Source organism: Fukomys damarensis, unplaced genomic scaffold, assembly GCF_012274545.1.
Source record: "Fukomys damarensis isolate Sample0158 unplaced genomic scaffold, DMR_v1.0_HiC HiC_scaffold_13, whole genome shotgun sequence".
Taxonomy (NCBI): domain Eukaryota; kingdom Metazoa; phylum Chordata; class Mammalia; order Rodentia; family Bathyergidae; genus Fukomys; species Fukomys damarensis.
In genome coordinates, this window is record NW_022900925.1 from 650,672 (window position 1) to 669,149 (window position 18,478).

Here is an 18,478-nt window from a genome sequence, read left to right on the forward strand (position 1 = left end):
ATGGAATGTGCTGAATGTCTATAATTTTGTTCAGATGACTGCAGAACCTGGAAAAGCTGTTGCTGCTATTGATGCATAACATACTGCTATTATTGGTCTTTTTATATAAATATAAATATATATATACACATATATGTATAATTTGAATTTTGGGAAACTTTAATGGTGCTGTCAACTTTGGAAAAAGTTATCCCAATTTACTGGGTTGAGTTGGCATTGTACAGAAATGGACAGCCATATTGGTCTAGAAATGTTAATTTTTTTTTCCATGTGTACAGGGGTAACACACTGTATTAAATATGTAAGGTCATATCTATGTGGGTTTGATTACAGAAACTAATAAAGTATTCTCTAAATAATGAAAAAAAAGAATAAAATAAGACTACAAGAGCAAGAAGCAATTTAAATATGTTAAGGGACCATTTTCATCTTCAGAATTAAGGATTATTTTAATCTTACATCATTGCCTTTTCTCTTTTACTTTCCTTTTTAGTTTTATTTTAGGATTCCCTATTTTTAATGTTCATACAGAGATTTCTTTAACTGAAATACCAAATAGTTTCTCTGGTGTGAAAAACTATCATAGTACATAGGATCCTAATGAGATAATTAATAATGTGAAATAGGAAGTAAAGGGCTAAAGGTGTAGGGAAAGTGGGAAGGGTGGGGGAAAGGTAATAAGGGAGAGGAAAAAAAATGAGAAATTGAAAAAATGGAAATAAAGTGTTTGTAAATGGGAAGGGGAGGAGGGGGTGAAGGGAGGGCAGGGACAAGGGGAAAAAATGAGCACCAAGACCTATTATGTAAAGGTACAGGATCCCAATAATGAATGTACCTATATTGTATACCTAGATTGTACCAATAAACTCAATAAAAAGAAAAAAAAAAAAAGCAATGATAAATGTGTGAGGTGACAGGCCAGGATCCCAATAATGAATGTAACTATATTGTATACCTAGATTGTACCAATAAACTCAATAAAAAGAAAAAAAAAAAGCAATGATAAATGTGTGAGGTGACGGGCATGCCAGTTACCTGATATCATTACAAATTGTATACAAGTATTGAATTGTCACACTGTACCCCATGAATATGTATAATTTTCCTGTATCGATAAAATGTATTTGTAAAAGATTGAATAAATATATAATCTAGATGTCATTTACTTAAAATAAAAAGTGATTTGATAAAAAGATTAAAAGCTTAGAGAAACTAACAGAAAAGCAGCAAAGAAAAATAATGATCTGCATGTAGACCCAGAATGAACCCGAAAAAAATAACAACATAGGCATCAGCTAAGAGGACAGTTGAAAGTAATCTGAGAAATCACTGACACCAACTCCCCTACTCTGTAGCTAAAGCTCAAGTGTTAGCTCAGAAAGGTCTCACACGAAGTCTTAATTAAGTCTTAATCAAGCCAAGAATCAAAGCTACGTGTTCGTGTTGCCAGCTAAAGTTTGTTATATAATGAATGCTGCTTCTCCAGGTCCAGAAGGGAAAAAGACCTGCATGCCAAACTCTTCATGGAACTCAACCCGCCTGGCACAGATCACAGCCTTCTTGAGGACAATGCAGGGATATGTGACACAGACTCAGCCTAGTCTTCCATACTGTCCAGGAGACTGAGAATTCTATCCCAACCAAGAAGATGCATATGAAGCTCCAAGACCAATGTCTCAGGAAAACAGTAAGATAGGGCATTACCCCTACACATTTCTCTCAGACTCCTAGCAACTCATCCCCCCAACCTTATGAGTAAATTAAACTTTAACACTGATACCATGGGTCAAGGTCTGAAATGTCTACAGACAAAGAAGTTAAACATTCATTTTTTTTCAAACGATCCCTAAGGTGCTAGCTGTAAAAAAACAAATTAAAACAGACACACCCCAAAGTACTCCACCTTACATATAGGGGGAAAAGAAACAAACAAACAAGGAGTTCCTACCTTACTCTTAACAGAGAGAGCTGGACTTTGAAACTTCCCGTTCATCACTGTTTATTGGACCGAAGCAGTCTGTGAACTATCACACAGAGTAACAGAGCCTTTCTCCTCAGCACAGCTTGATATTTCTAAGAAAACCCAAATAATTTCAAATTCAACTCTTACCTCCAATTCCATTACTGTAAGATTAGCTCATACCCTTTCAAATTCTAAACAAAACATAGCTGTTTATTAACAGCTATGTTTGTTTCCCGCCTCTCTCATGCCCATTCTTCACTGACGCTGTCGATGTTTTCAATGGATCTCCTCAGGCCTCTCGCTGGCTGAGGGCTCCCAAAGCACAATGCTTTTATGCCATTCCACCTTCACTTTCATTCTCACAGATTCTCTCCCTCACCCCAGAAATACACAAGCTGCCCAGAGAAAGCAACTCTCACAAGGGCTTCATTGGAAACCCACCTCTATGATAACTGACGAACAAAGACAAACTATCTCATCATCAACTTTGGAAGAAACACTCAAGCCGAATAAAGTTTCCCTCACCAAGGTTGTTTTGCCACCACACCACCAACCACAGAATTCTCTCCACGATCCCCACAACATGCTGATTTCATGTGCATACAAGAACAAAACTAAAGCTGAGTAAGGAAGACTGATACCCAAAGAAGCAGAGGATAGACCTCAGAGGATTCCATAAGCAAGCTCTTCAGTGTTTTTAAACTCTAAGAACAAATGTCAGCAAACTCAGTCTGTAATGATTTTAGCTTCGTGGGCCATTCAGTCTCTATCACAACTACTCCTCTCTGCCATGACAGCAAGAAAGAAATTGAAGATTATAACAAGATGGTGTGGCCATGAACCAGGAATTTCATTTCCTACAACAGGCTGGAAGGCTATAGTTTACCAACCCTGTCTGAGACTAAAAGCTAATGTAAAATCTGGATCAGTGGTAGCAAACCTATGACACATGTGTTATTTTTCTTTTAAAACAAAAGATGTTAATGTAGAGTTTGTTTTTTTTTTTTTCCAAACTAGATATTTCAGTATTCAGGTTTAATCACTGTGTTGGCTCTTCGCAATAAATAAGAGGGTTTGGGGCTGCAGTCTGGGTACTTGTCTCTAAAAGACTTGCCATCACTGGTCAAGATAAAACTAATGTATAAAATAAAGGAACTCCAAAGACAAGAGAAAAGCAGTACGTGGCAGCTAGCTGGGCAGGGCCAGAACCGGAAACAAGACTCATGAGGAAAGAAGACTCACCTTGAAGAGCACAGCTGCTGCTGCACACAGAAACGTGAGCAACAGGAGCCCAAATTTTCCTTTGTTGAACTGTTTCAGCAGCAAAAACTTTGCCACATTCACCTTTGATTGGCTGTTGGGAGGATATCTGAGTTTGTTGGCACCTTCTCTCTTCAAATTTTTTAATAAACAGGAACGATGATGAGAAAAAGTATCAAAACTATGTTTTCCATGATATGCGCCCATTCCACTGGAACCTGAAATAAAGGAAACAGATGAAACAAGCTTCAGTGCAGGTGCCACAGGCTACCTCTTCATCTCAATAGAAAACCCATGTACATGCTGCTGCCTGGGTGCAACAATCCACCTTCTCTGCCAGAGTGCCTCTTTTGAGAAAATCCTTTCAACTTTGTCCTATTCACCTGTATGGTCAATATGCCTTTCAACCAGGATACTTTGTAAGAGCAGGGCAAGAATTTGCAGTCCATCAATGGCTGTGGTTCTCCTTTATGCCAGGGACCATGCTAAGGGTTTAAATGAATTAATTCTCAATGATAATTTTCACCACAACCCTACTCTGTTCTGTTATCATCAGCCCAGTTCCCAGAGAGGGAAAGGAGCTTACATTATCTGTTAACTAGCCCAAGGTCATATCTCTGGTAAAAATGAAGCCAGTCCACTGCCTGCCTTGTAAGCCCAAGGACCCGAGTTTGATCCCTGGTACTAAAAACAAAACAAAAAAAACAATGAAGCCAGACTATGAACTCTGTTCAATCTGGCTCTCAAGTTCAAAGTGTACTATTTTTTCCCAGTTTTCCACGCAGGTTTATCCATGGCCCCAACTCATTCACTTCCTTCCTCTATGCCCCTGGACAGTATTAAAGACCAGGATGACAGGGTTGTGCAGCTGCATGACAATAAGCAAGTGAAAAGAAGCCACATTGTGTGACAATTTTCATTTCTTTAACTCACTATCTGCACGACAGACTGACAGCTGCAAAAGGAGAAAAGGGGGCAGTGTGCTGGGCAGGTGAAGAGCGCAAGAGTGCATGGTGGTGTAAGGCAGGGCAACTAGAAGTAGGGGAGTCTACTGGCACTGGACCCTGGTGAACCAGCAGTGCTTGGGCAGCAGCTGAAGATGTGGGAAGGGACCATTCAGAAAGGAAGAGAAGTGAGAGAAAAGGCCAGAGGCCAGAACTCTAAGAAACTCTAACCTGAGGGAAGGCAGAGAAGGAGGGGCCAGACAAACACACGACTGTGGTAGAAAGGAACTGGGGAAAAATGTTTAAGAGCAGAAATAAGAAATATTGGATGAAAACACTTAAATGGAAATGAAAAGTAAATAATCAATATGAAGAAAACTATAAAATTTTATTGACAGATGTAACAGCTATATAAAGAGATGAAACATGTTCCCCATAAGACCTCACATTTTAATGCTATAAATTCTTCCCAAAATGATTTGTTAAATTCAAACCAAAGGGACTCTTTTGAGTATGAAGTAGTGAGTGATTTTAAAGTTCACCTGAAACAATTAATTACGCAAGAAAACATTGAAAAATAACAATGAGGGACTTAGTTTCAGATATTGAAGCAGACTGGGTATCAGAGACAGGCAGCTTGCTTGGGCTCAGTCTGTAGCTCTACTACTGGTCTCTAAAATGCATGCACTCAACACAGTACTTGGTACACATGCACTTAATAAATGTGAGCTACAGAGCTAACTATAGAGCTACTGTAATTAAAACTGTGGCACTAGACCAGAAAAACAAGCTAGAAAGATACTAAAACCAAAGAGAAAACCTTAAGTATAACCCAAGTATGTATTCTTATTGAGTATAGATGAGTTAACGATTATTATTATTTTTAAATGGTCCCAGGATAGATAATTCTTTGGGGAAAAAAAAATTAAAAGTAGATTTTTTACTCATGAATCACTCCAAAATGAACTCCAAAGTTAAACATGAAAGAAAAAATAGAAAATTTAAAGAAAGTACAGATGAGTACTTATATAATGATGAAGTAGGGAAGACCTTTCTAAGCCAAATTAGAGAGACAGCAAAGGTCTCATGGGTTTGACCATAAAAGTTTCAAAGCACAGTTAAAATGAAAGACAAAATATAACCTGGAAAGAAATATATGCCAAGCGCTGTGCTATGCTCTCAGCAATATGTTTACATCCCAGAAAGGGACTTGTGGCACCCACAGGCAGCAGGCCAAAGATCCTTCGCCATAAAATAAGGTTTACTTAATCAGGAACAAATGGTCCTGCCAAACTGAGCCATTCAACCCATGTAATAATTTATGCTATTACAAGTGGAGAGAATAAAGCAGCGGCTTCCAAGTTGCTTTTAGTTTTCTCACTGGTAAAAGAATTTGTCCACATTGGTCATTTTGTAATATATCAACTTATCTCAACTGGACAGCAGGAAGGCCTATCACTTAGGTCTCAAAGAAGAATAAAAAGGCAAGGCAATCATCTCAGATGGAGAGAAGGAAGCAAGTCACGTCACGAAGGCAATGGCCATGACAAGGTTGTGTTCACCACAATTGACTGACAATGCCTGTCCTCCTGCTCATCCTCTTGCTGTCCTCAAACCCAGGAATATGCAAGGGATGGCTGCCCCTCCCTAAAGGCTAAGGAAGCAGTACAGGTAGCAACTGATCACCACTGAAAGTTACCTTGAGAAGAAAACAAAAGGACATCAGAAAAGCCTCTGACTGCTCTTTCCCTGTCTTGGAATATTTTTTTCACTATCTCCTTTAAAGACAGAGAAAGAGGGAAAATATCTTATGAATTTGAGATGTAATTCTTGGCCCCCAAATTTCCTATATCTGGGAGGCAATAACCAAGTAGAGCAAAAAGTGAGCAAAGTAACTGCGGCTCTGAACAGGGTTACTGAGATCAGAAAGAGCAACAGGACAGATTCACTGAGATAAACAAGGGTACAGGGCATCAGGAAGCCACTGCCGAGTAGGCAGCAGGGTAGGGCCTCTCAGGAGAGGACAATCAAACTGGCACCTGCAGGAATAAGCAGCAGCCAGCTGTCAATAGCCTGCACAGTGTCTTGAAAAACGCAGTGCTGCTGACAGATTATCATGAGGAAGAGAAGGTAATACTTACCCACTCCTCCAAAGGGCAGTGAATTGAGTGTAAAATGCATGATGACATCATTGACTGTGACTCCACCACTGGAGGTCTCATCAATCATCCGTTTGATGAGCTAAGGAACAGACCAGAGGAGTCCTGATCAGTGACATCTGCAACTCAGAGCTCACTCACCTGAGGTCTGTGTGCTCTAGGAATGCACAGCCTGGCTCTGTGTGCCAGAGGAAGTTCTCAGGTTTGGGGACACTGTGTCAAACCTTGTTAAACTATGTTAATTACCAGACATGAATGATATTTCACTTCTCAGATGCACAGTTAGTACAGGTTACACATCTCAATCTGAAAACCCCGAAACTGAAATGCTCCAAAATACCAAACTTTTTGAGTTCTGAGATGCTACAAGTAGAAAATTCCACATTTGAAACTTTGCTTCACATACAATGTTACTAAAAATATTGTATAAAATTATCTTTAGGATATATAAAACAAATGAATTCTGTGTTTAGACATGAGTCCCATCCCCAAGTTAATCTCATTATACACAAGCAAGTATTCCAAATCTGACCTCCAAGGCACTGCTGGGCCGCAGTACTTCAACCTGTACATCAAAGGATTTAGCCCTAAACTTTCAGGTCTTTCACACGAACACCACCTAGAGTGTACTGACCCCCAAAACAGAAGCAAGGGCCTTTTTATAAGCGAAGGTTCACACTACAATATATTCCAGTCTTTAAAGTATTATTTCTCAATCTCTGCTCTAAATTATAGTATACTATAGGTATTAGTCTTTAGAAAATGCAAAGGACTTAGGGTATTAAATTTAACATCCTATTTTTTGAAGAAAAAAGTTGCTGATTAACCTAAAACCCAAAAAGGCACAATGACATCAGACTAGTAAGTTACTTAACCTAGGTGCCAAAGAGCTTGACAGATCTTCATGGAGAGGGTCAATTCTGTACTGCAGTGATCTCAGGTGATCCAGGGCCAGGATGTACCCATTTACAACCACTCAGATGCCAGTGCCAGAGGTCCTTGTCATACTCAGCCCCATGTGAGTGGCTGTGAATGCCATTTTGTTTTCAGGGTTAGGTAAATATTTGGATTTATGTCACAACTGAATGCTGGTATACATAAGTCTTAATTATACAGGAGCTGTTTAGGTCAAACGCTTTGTGACACTCACCCTAGTGGACTCAGATCTACTCCCAGGGAGTAGGGAAAAGGGTATAATGATAACCTGGGGACCTCATTACCCAAGACAATAAATTATGAGTACAAACTCATTAGGTGGACTTTGATATACATATAAGCCATCATTTACTTTTCAGCAAAGAAGAAATATGGCATGATGGTCACTCACAATAGTGACAAGTTCTCTATAAAGGTTACCTTATTGTTATGAGAAAATATATAGAGAGCCAGAGGCTTTTCCCGTTCATTTATGAAGTTTATGGCTTCATCTGCATTTTTCACAGACACTATTGGAAGAACTGGTCCAAAAATTTCTTCTTGCATCACCTTAGATTTAGGATCAACATCAGTAAGTATTGTTGGGGCTGAAAAGAAAACAGAATGAAATGGAAACACTAAAGTAGAAAATAAAAATGCAAAACTCTCATCTTACATATACGTTTCACTGGGTCACCGATCACTCCCTTCCTCACCCAAGTTATATCTATTAAAAAAAAAAGTCCTCTTAGCAGGTGCTAGTCCTGGGTTCAATTTCCAACCAGAAAAAGGTCCTGAGTAGTGACTAAATGGTGCAAATAAGTCTCTGCAAAGCAAGTGAATTAGAGGATCCTTGTGCAAATCAAAAGAAATGTATGTACTCAGATATATCTTTTCTTGATCACAGGTAACCCTGTTCATAGCCATAGGTATATTTAACCAGATGTTATATTTACATCTTACCAAGTCTTTCTGGAAGCACAGACAGTCTGAATCAAATCAACACTGATTCTTAAACTCAAGCTCTTTCTGTACACTGTCTCACTTATCTTTAGTGTAACTGTTAAACAGATTAAGAAAACATGCTCAAGTGGGCAAAATTTCCTCCTCCTCAAGAGTTCGGTGTTCTGTCTAAAAGGGGAAAGCGACAAAGGAAGAGTAAAAGGGACACTGAAGAAGCTCCACAGACAGGTCCCAGTGTCCATGCCAACATAGGTCATCAATTGGCAGAACCCTGTAAACACAGTGGATCAACTAAAAGGCATCTGGCAATAACAGGTTGACTCTTCTTTCTTGCTCTAGTTTCTACCAGGTTATTTGGACAACACGGCTAAGGCTAGCTCTCTGCAGCACATTCTGTGGGTACATAAACCACTCTCCAAACCCACTGCCCACGTTAGATCACAGAACCAATTTGGTTCGTACATCAAACTCCTGCGCATAGCCATATGCTCAAGTGACATGTGCTAGCTCCAGCTCAGGGGAGTCCTAATTAGACCAAGCTCATCATAACAGACCCTGCCTCTTGGCACTGATTAGCCTAGAAGGAGACAAAGCTGCCAGGCCAGAGATGGAAGAACAGAAAGATGAAAGAATCGGTATATGGGGGTTTTTGTTTTTATATTTGATAGCATGACTGAACCACTGAATTACCCAGCCCAGGAGAGCTCAAGATTGTGTATTATAAAAGAGAATAAACTTCTCATTATTGAAATCCTTTACATTTTTTATTTTTGTTGTTTTATTTTCTGAACTAGGTTCTTATTCCAGGCTGGCCTTGAACTCACTATGTAACACACGCAGCAATCCTCTTGCTTCAGCCTTCTCAGTGCTGAGATCACAGGCCTGCGCCACCACTCTTTAGCTCCCTTTGTTTTTCTAAAGTTGGGGATTGGCTGACTCATGGTATTCTGATAAGGGAATACATAGAGCAATTTGGGACAGCTTCTTTGCTTCCCAAATGTCTTCATCTCTTCAATCACTTTATTACATTATTTTAGAAAAGTGTATTTAATATTCAAAGCAATATATATTCGTGGCAAAAAGTCAAAAAATACAAAGAAGGTAAGCAAATAATAAAGCCACGCACAATAGATCAAAACATCTCCCAAGTGGTCCTGTCATTGTGGAATTGGGGTGAAGCCATTTCTTTCTTTATGCTACTTTCCTATTCATGCACCAGAAGTAATTATATAAAGTTCTATTCTGCTTCTCAGATGAGTAGAACTCAGATGTTAGGAGGAAAAAAATGACATTATGCATAAATATAAAAAACTACTACAATATAAGTGGTATTGTTAAACATGCATCCATATATGCACTTATTAGTTTTTAAGTAGTATACCAGAAAAAATATTTAGTAGTTTAATAATAAGACACTATATAAATAATAGTTTACTTAGGATCAAGAAGTGGAGTCAGTAAAACTGCCACACTGCCATCTTCCCACAGAAAATGGTGAGTGTCCGTTACCTATGTAGCGTGTGGCCTCATCAGTATCCCCACCAAAAGCTATCTTTTGTCCGTCAAGCAAACTTTGCAACCTCTTAAAATGACGAAGATTGATGATCCTTTCATAATCAGGAGATTCTTTTACATTTTCTCCATAAAATTCCTATTGAAAACAATACAAGTTATTTGTCACAAAGACCCATACTTCAGTTTAAGTTCAACATTCATCCATGCCCTAAAATCAAACTGTTTTTATATCCACACAGAATCCAACACTACTCTCCCCCCAGTATTTAGCAGTAAGGGAGCAGCAAGCTTAAACTTTTTGACAAGTGAAATACAAGAAAATAAATCACCCTCCCCCAAAAGATCTATGGCTTCTTATAGTTCCATGAGGCTCTGTGGGTCTCTTGCAGTCTACCCAGTCTTCCTGAGTGTGAGTGCGGCAGTGGGTAGCAGTGAGAAAGCCTGGCTCTGCATCTGGGTCACCACTTGCACACACAATGCCTTTGGCTGCTCTTTCCCTGCAACAAGTTACAGTAGGTAGCTGCTAAGAAGACTCTCTAGTCTTAACCTTAAAATATTTACTATCCCACCCTTCACAGAAAGTTTGCCAATCGATTTATTTTGTTGGTTTGTGTCTTCTCTGAACTAGTTTTCCGACTAGTCATGGATGACAGTGAAACCACTCAAAAGATCAGAATACAGCTTTGGTAAACTATTCCAAGAAGCATACAATCAATATTTACTATGTAAAACAAACCCAAAACTCCTGAACTGCTCTATCACTTCAAAGCCTTGTAAGAACTCTGAACTTTATCTCAAAGCAAAATGATCATTATTCACCCACCCTCCACTAAAATCAACTCTCAAGTCTGGGTGACAGAGACCACCCAGGCAGCTTGCTGTTATGTACGTTCATGGGTCCCAGGTTCCCAGCCACCAACAATGGTTTTCAGTATTGACTGCATCACAGAATCACCTAGAGGTCCCAGACCACCCGAATCAGAATCTTTGCAGGATATAGACTACAAACTCATTTTTAGATGGCTCTCTAGTGACTAACATGTAGCTCCACTGAAAACCACTGCTTTGGAGCATAAATGCCTCGAAAGTAGGCAGAGGGGCCCTTCTTCCTTTGGGACTCAGATCATCACCATACTCAAAGAAGCATTTATCTGACTCCCAAGTATTATCAATCTCACACGTATCTTTAATCACTCCCTGTTCTACCCCACATTTCCTAAGTCTGGCCAACTTTCACATACTCCTTGTCTAGGCCCATCATCAGTTGCAACACTGATGTCTTAATTATCACGTCAAGACCTGAGCACTTCACCTTATCTCCCTAAACTTCCTGGTAACCAAGTTTCATTCTCTGACCATACATTACTCTTTGATATTTTCTTTTAGTGCTCTTTTTAGTGATCTTTTCTTTTAGTGTTCAATTATCACTGGTTCAGTGAGCAATGACTGTTCCAATAATTTCTTTCAGCAAGGGGGCTTAGTAACCTCCTCTGACCCCTGAACCTGGTCATCCGTTTCCTTTCTACCAACTTAAATCTTACATTTCCTTCAAGTCTTAGCTTAGGGTACTACTATGTACCCTTCTTTGGTTCCCTCATATAGAGTTTGAAACACTTGAAGAGACTGATAACTATCTAAAGGGTATATCATAAGCAGGTATTTCATTAACTCACTCCTTTACAGTACTGGCCATCACTGACCTTTAACATACTTAAGAACTAATAACTTTAAAGACCAATATGCCAAAAATGTCTCTGATTATATTTCAAGGAACAGGAAGTATTCTTTAAAATCCACAGACACAGCTATTTAACTTTTCTTAAAGTATATGCCACAAATAACCATCAACAAACAATTAGTTTAGGTGGATTTATATCAACCTACCCTTGCTCCCATTCTGTAAAAGATGCACAGAGCATTTCCAATTAGCCAGTAAGTTAATTCAGTCACATAAACTACTGGGATTTTCCTACAGGAGGCAGGGATAACACTGCTGCCTACAAACACTTGTCTTATGGAAATCAATAGAATCAGATGGGTTGAAAACAGACCTTCACGGTTTCCTTAATCTTCTGCACAATTTGATTCTGGAGGGAGGCATCACAGAGAACATAGTCAGGAGCGATGCACGTTTGACCACAGTTCATCAACTTTCCCCAGGTTATGCGTCTAAGGGGGAAAAAACCCAAAAGAACTGAATAATTCAGTCAAGTTTCCACTTGTTACGTATTTTTGTGTTGTTTGAATGTTTTCCAGCCAAAGTGGATTCAAATATTTCCCTGGTAATCTTTAACAAAATAAACCCATCTTTAAAACAGTTGGTTAGAATTTAGATTGTATTTTCCAGTGAAAGTAAAATATTCTAAGTACTACAGGAGGAAAGTTCTCAGCTTGGGGAAAACAGGACTTGATAATCATCAGTGAAGGAACTCCCTGCTTCAGGAAAGTGAATCTTTCCAGCACCCTTTCCCTCCCTTCCCCAGCTAAACAGCTGTCTTGAATCAAAAGAGTTCAGTTCAGACTCTGCTTCCTCTAGTTGTGGCTTTAGGATCTGGGGGAGAGATGTCCAAGCTTCAGCCAGCCCCTGCAACCCTTCCCCCTACATGGAGTCTTCTCCCACTTTGAAAACCCTTCCTACATATGGACACAACCCACAACCACAAAGTTTACTGGAAGTCTCTTGTTCTGGCAATCCTGCTTCTATGAACAAAGCCAACCTGTAACCCTGCCCTAACTCCTCACCTTTCCCTTGGCTCCCCAAATCTGAAGGGGAAAGAAAGCCACACACTCAGAGCACAGTTCTAGGTTTTAGTACTTCCTGACAGCTAAGCCTGGCTTAGCAGTGACAACCTAATTTTATTAGGTACAAGCAACACTTTGGATTATCTGCTTCCTGATCAATGATGAGATCTTTAAAATTTCTTGCCATGTTTATCTATAATCTCAAAAACAGAAAGAATTTCCCCAAAATTCGTAATGACAACTGTATTGATATGAGGACATGTAATTCAACAGCAGCAAAAGAGAGTTTGTGAAAAACATCTGTTACTCTTAAGCATATCACCCATAAAATCTTAATGATATATTCTGGAGCCATAAAGGCATGGGGTTCAAATGGAAAAGCAAACATCTGCCTGTCAGGAAAACCCTCAACTGTGCAAGGAAAACCTCACAAAAGCAGAGCCAATCTTACCTGCAAGCAACATCTAGGTCACAGTCTTTATCAACATAACATGGACTTTTCCCTCCCAATTCAAGTGTCATAGGGGTCAGATGCTTAGCAGCAGCTTCCATAACAATTTTTCCAACCGCAGCATTTCCAGTGTAGAGAATGTAGTCAAATCGATGCTTCAGGAGCTCTGTGGTTTCTTCAACACCACCATTAATAACAGCATACAGGTGCTCAAAGAAAGAGAAACATACATCTGTACTGCCAAATTAACTCTTTTGTGTTCTATCAGTAATTTCTTTAACGTGTAATATTAAGTAAAAATGGGGGATCAAGACCAGTCCTTGTGAGAGATGAAGAGGGAGGTGACAAGGACAAGCAGAGAACCTGCTGGTATCTGGGGACCATCAACTAACCGGAAACTAACTGGAGAGTCTAATCTTTCAGTATGAGCACAAATGAGAGCGAATGGTTGGACGTGACCAGGGAAATGCAGGAGATGGGTGTGGTATGGCATAGTATGGTGTGGTGTGGAAGCTGAGAATGTGGGTGAAGGTAGCTGCTGTCAATGACCACCAGACAGGTCACCGCTAGCTGCACATCTTAATTTGATTTTTTTTTTCTCTATACAACACAAAGCAGTTCTCAGCCCAAAGTAGAAACCAAGTTGCTGTCTGCTGAATATATCCCTACAATGGGCTCTTCCACTAACAAGCATATGTGAATGACCTTAGGCAAGCAATATTTCTGCATCTCAGTTTCTCTTATCTGTTATTGGGAGAATTCACATAGCTTCTACAGACTGAGCTCTTATATGCACTTCAAGACCTATTATTAGCAGCTACTTGAAAGGTGAAAGCACTTTGGACACAGCAGCAGAAAAATAACAAATGAGAACAAATGGCAAGGAAAGCTGGCTTGTGAACACTGTATTTCTATTTGATCTCCTGCTCTTTGAAAGGCTAATTAATTCCTTTTATTTTTTTTTTCCGGTTTTTTGAAACAGGGTCTCACTATGTAGTTCAGGCTGGACTTGAACTCCAGGTGATCCTCCTGCCTCAGCCTCCCAAGTGCTGGGATTACAGGCGTGTGCCACCACACTCAGCATGCAAGGATAATTAGTTCTTCTTAGTTTAACTACCTAACATGCTTCAAATTGTAACTTTTCTATGGCTTAATCTAAAAGCATAAGTGACTGATTTCCCACCAATCTAACTGAAGCATGTAGGGCACTGTTATCCTCCCCATCTGGACAGAGTCAACCATTGAAAAATTTACTCCTGGCTGGGGCAATGCAGGACCATCTTCTGGCTCTAAGTCATTATCTTTTACTTTACTCTTCTAGATAGGATAATCACAGCTATTAAAACAAAACTGTTCTGGGCCGGGGATTTAGCTCAGCAGTTCGTTGGCCTGCCTTGCAAGCGCAAGGACCCAAGTTCAATCCCCAGTACAAAAATAAATAAATAAATAAATAAATAACTGTTCTGGGGCCAGGGATTTAGCTCAGTGGTTCCCCCGCCTGCCTACCAAGTCCAAGGACCTGAGTTAAATCCCTGGTAACAACAAAAACAAAACTGTTCTGTGACTGTGCCATACAGTGTCACCAATAACAGAGAGCAGTATTATTCTAAGAGCCAGAGTTGGCCTCAAGGCCGTTATAAATTAACACACCCAATACAGCTAGAATATAAATTAACTTGCCCATATGCTAGGATAATTTGTCTTTTGTTGAAAACTAAATAAAGATTCCTCCCTGAAGCAACTTTCTATACCAATTAATCATAAACTTCCTCCCTAGAAGGATGAGAGAACCTGATTCAGAGAACTAAACCACCCTGCAGCTAAGGAAATCACTTCTCTTACTTGGCCTCTGATGCTCTATGACAGCACTTTAATCCAGTGTAAAGATCCAGCTGATTCACAAGGCTACTTTATTCCTCTATTTTTCATATTGCAAACATGCACTTTTTTTTTTCTACTGGGGATCAAACTCGGGACCTTGTGCTTATGAGGCAGGTGGCAGAAGCACTGAACTAAATCCCCGGTGCAAACATGCACATTTTAAAAGCTAAAGTTCCCTTATATAATGTTTTGTTTTGTATTGGTACCGGGGATCAAACTCAGGCCCTTGAGCTTGTGAGGCAGGCAGTCGAACCACTGAGCTAAATCCCCAGCCCTTTTATAGAATATTGATAATCTGATAGAACAACAGTGTCAGTGACAAAAATGTGCCAGTACCCAGCACAGTATCAGCCCTTTATTAACTAATTCATTAAATGAATAAATCTAAAATGGTGTGTAAATGTGAATAGGGATTAATCTGAAATGCCAAATGGAAAAAGATCTGAAAATAGTAGAGATACTTATGAAGCCATGGGCCTAAAAATATCAAGTAACAATATATTTATTCCACAACATACATTGGAACGTCTTTTCTTAGCCCAATGTTGGGAGTGCAAGGACACTATAAACAGCTTCTCAATGAGCAATGTCATCCACCAACAAGAAAATCAAATACGTGTTTTCCACAAAAAACAGATGTGTTGAAGATGGGGCAAGATAATCTTACCTGGTCTAAATACTGAGGGAGAAGCTTGGTCAAGATCTTGGCAGTATTTTCACTTAATTCAGAAGGCTTGATAATCGCAGCATTCCCTAAACAAAATGAAAAGCAGAAGAGTGTCATTTAAGAGTTGAGTAACTTTAGTAATTACCAAAAATAATGTTCACGTATAAAGTACAGGCTAGGTACACTACTCCAATGATTTCTGCACCTCTTAATTCTGCTTTTCCTCGTAATGAGCAGCAGCACTATCTCAGTTTTCCTTTTCATTTTCTCCCTCTCATCTGCTAATTCCTCAGTTCTCATCATCTCCAGGTCACTGACAACACGTTCTATAGGCCTTTCCCACTCCTCCAGCTTCTATCACTTTTCTCTCACTTCTGCCCTTGGATTGTCCTCTCTGTCCTCAATTATTAAGTAAGCAGGCTACGTCAATACAAAGCTGTCCATCTGGCTCCTCCACAGAAATTAATCTCTAGTCACCTGCTATACACCTAAGCCGCATTATTCCCACAGCCTTTATGTGAATGAAGATACTGGCCTGGAAGAATCAGATGGTTGGCCCAAAGCCAGAGACAGCAGGTGAAACATATTAGAATATGGATCCCTGACTCCAAATTCTTCTTCTGCCTATAGAGTCGGATGCCCTTCTCCTTCATAGGTTCATTCCCCGAGTACTTCAAAAATTAGTCATACAAATTTCAAGTAAATAAATATATATTTTCTCTCTCTCCACTCTCTCTCGCTCTCTCTCTCTCTCTCTCTCTCTCTCTCTCTGCTGGTGTAAACCAAGGCAAGGCATACCTCCAAAATAAATGTATTTAGTTAGCTGTTATACTTAATTTATAATCAACATGTAAAAAATAAGCTCCTCCATAAAAGTATAAAGACATAGCTGGACCATACCTGCAGCGATGGCTCCCACCAGTGGATGCAGGGTGAGAACAAATGGGTAGTTCCAAGCTCCAATAATCAGGACGACTCCTAAAGGCTCTGGTTGAACATAGGCCTCATCCAGCATGGTGAACAGGTTCTTCTTAACTGGTTTAGGAGTAACCCACTCAGAAAGATTTGCCAGCATAAAATTAATTTCCCCAAGTATGGTAATGACTTCCTGGCTGTACACATTGAATTCATTCTGGTAAAAGAATCACAGTTAACCTTGCAGAATGTGTGTGATATATGTGGTCTCAGGCCAGAAACATATTTATGCCTTACCCAGACTAGCTGATTTGCTATACAGATTGATTCCTTTCATTCCCTCTTAAACTTCCCTTCTAATATATGCAATGTCTCTAAATCCTTTGTACTGATCCAAGCCCTTTAAAACTATGCTTAAACATTGTTTCTTTCAGGAAGAGTTCTCTGCCTTGACCACACTTTACATAACAGATATGCTTCTGACCTGTATCTTATTAATACACTGGTTTATACTATACTTATAGCTCATCTATGATGTTTCTCAACTAAGTTTAAAACTCTCAAGGGAAGAAAACTTGTATTTCTTTAGTAATTATACACACACAAATATTGGATGCTTGTAGAATAAATGATTTACAGGCTTTTGACACTTCATTTGTCTTAATATCATAGTCCCTCTCTGCCAAAGGCACTCTAAAAGAAATTTTATAGTTACTACTGTTACTACTACTGCTGTCACTACTCCTTGAAATAATCTTTGGGGGAAGAATAATCATAAACCCTGAGGAAGGCCTTGTTATGCCTGAAATGCACATAAAAAGATGAAACATTCTAGAAAATACAAAGAATACTGTACATTTATGTCCTAAACACAGTGTGATTCCAAAAGAGACAGCATGGTATCACCTGAAACCTCATTAGAAACTTGGAATCTCTGATCCCACCCAAACTAACTGAACCACAATTTACAACTGCACAAGATCTCCGCGTGACGGTCAGTGTAGCACAGTTTGAGGAACACGGAGTTAACATTGTGCCGAACGAAGTCATTAGGAAAATGTGGGAGTGAAATGATACCCTAAGACACCACTGTCTACAAAGGAACCATAAACGAAGTTAGAAGGCAAGAAACAGACCCAGCAAAAAATATCCGCCATACTCAGGGCTAATAAATTACTGACATCTAGACTACAAGAAGCGTTCCCAGAAATCGTAAGTAAACGGACCATAAATGCAACAACAACAACAAAAAGTGGGCAAGAAGGCCACAAATATAATAATTGAGAATTTAAAGACAATTCGCAGAACTACAGAGGCCAGGAAACGCATGCGCTTCCAATTTGTCTGCAGATACACACACAGGCTGGCTCTCAGCAAGGCTAGAGTACCGGGAAAATCAGCAGGCAATCTGTTTTTCATCTGTACTGCTGGAGTTTAATCATACCCTGACCGTGCTTGCGTACTCAAAAATAGGTAAAAGGCAAATCAGCAAAAGGTCATGCAGAAGGCGGTCTCCAGGCGGGACGGTGCCATGACACCGTCCAGGACCCTCCCCGCAGCCGCGCGTACCTTGCACAGGTCGGCGCCGATGGCCGCCAGGATGTCCTTCTCGTGCTCCTGAACCATCCTCCGCAGGGCTTCGAGCTGCTGCAGCCGGAACTGTAGGGGTCGCGACCGGCCGGACCGGAACGCCTGCCGAAGCCGCTGGACTTCGCGCTCCATGGTTGGTCCAGAGGAGAATGGCGAGGTCCCGGGGCAGTGCAACCCAGATGCTTGGCAGGAGAGAAGAAAACTGGAAGAGGGTGCGTCTGTCTTTCCTCTCGCTCGTCCTCTTCGGGTTGGGGAACCACAGCTGGCCTGGGCTGCTCGCTCCACCTCGGACAAAGTCCCAACGCCCACAGAGAGCCGGCGCAGCTCACCCCAAGCAGCGCGCCCATTGGCCCGGATGTCCCACGTGACCGCGAGGCCCCGCCTAGGGCTCGAGTCCCCACAGCGAGCTGGGATGGGAAACCCAGAGGGGCGGACTCCGGGCGGTTCCTGGCAGGAATTGGCGTTCAGGGATAGGGCTGGAAGGAGGAGGATGGCTTCAGAACAGGGTGGCTC

At 40.4% G+C, this 18,478-nt stretch overlaps 1 protein-coding gene across 4 annotated transcripts in view; it reads right to left on the reverse strand.

The window, feature by feature from the left end:
• Aldh3a2 (aldehyde dehydrogenase 3 family member A2) overlaps nucleotides 1–18,275 on the reverse strand; it is a 28,395-nt gene extending 10,120 nt beyond the window's left edge. The window contains exons 1-10 of one of the 4 annotated variants that reach the window (XM_010618161.3): nucleotides 17,945–18,275; nucleotides 16,361–16,495; nucleotides 15,461–15,546; nucleotides 12,913–13,121; nucleotides 11,771–11,888; nucleotides 9,714–9,855; nucleotides 7,683–7,849; nucleotides 6,309–6,408; nucleotides 3,206–3,441; nucleotides 1,949–2,073 (exon numbers count right to left, since the gene is read on the reverse strand). In XM_010618161.3, the coding sequence (XP_010616463.1) occupies nucleotides 1,993–2,073; nucleotides 3,206–3,441; nucleotides 6,309–6,408; nucleotides 7,683–7,849; nucleotides 9,714–9,855; nucleotides 11,771–11,888; nucleotides 12,913–13,121; nucleotides 15,461–15,546; nucleotides 16,361–16,475 (1,254 nt within the window). In that variant the 5' untranslated portion in view covers nucleotides 16,476–16,495; nucleotides 17,945–18,275 and the 3' untranslated portion in view covers nucleotides 1,949–1,992. Of the gene's footprint in view, nucleotides 1–1,948; nucleotides 2,074–3,205; nucleotides 3,442–6,308; nucleotides 6,409–7,682; nucleotides 7,850–9,713; nucleotides 9,856–11,770; nucleotides 11,889–12,912; nucleotides 13,122–15,460; nucleotides 15,547–16,360; nucleotides 16,593–17,763; nucleotides 17,810–17,944 lie in introns of those variants that run through there. The other 3 variants (XM_010618158.3, XM_010618160.1, XM_010618159.3) reach the window with 3 other exon arrangements.
• Between the last annotated feature and the right edge of the window lie 203 nt (nucleotides 18,276–18,478).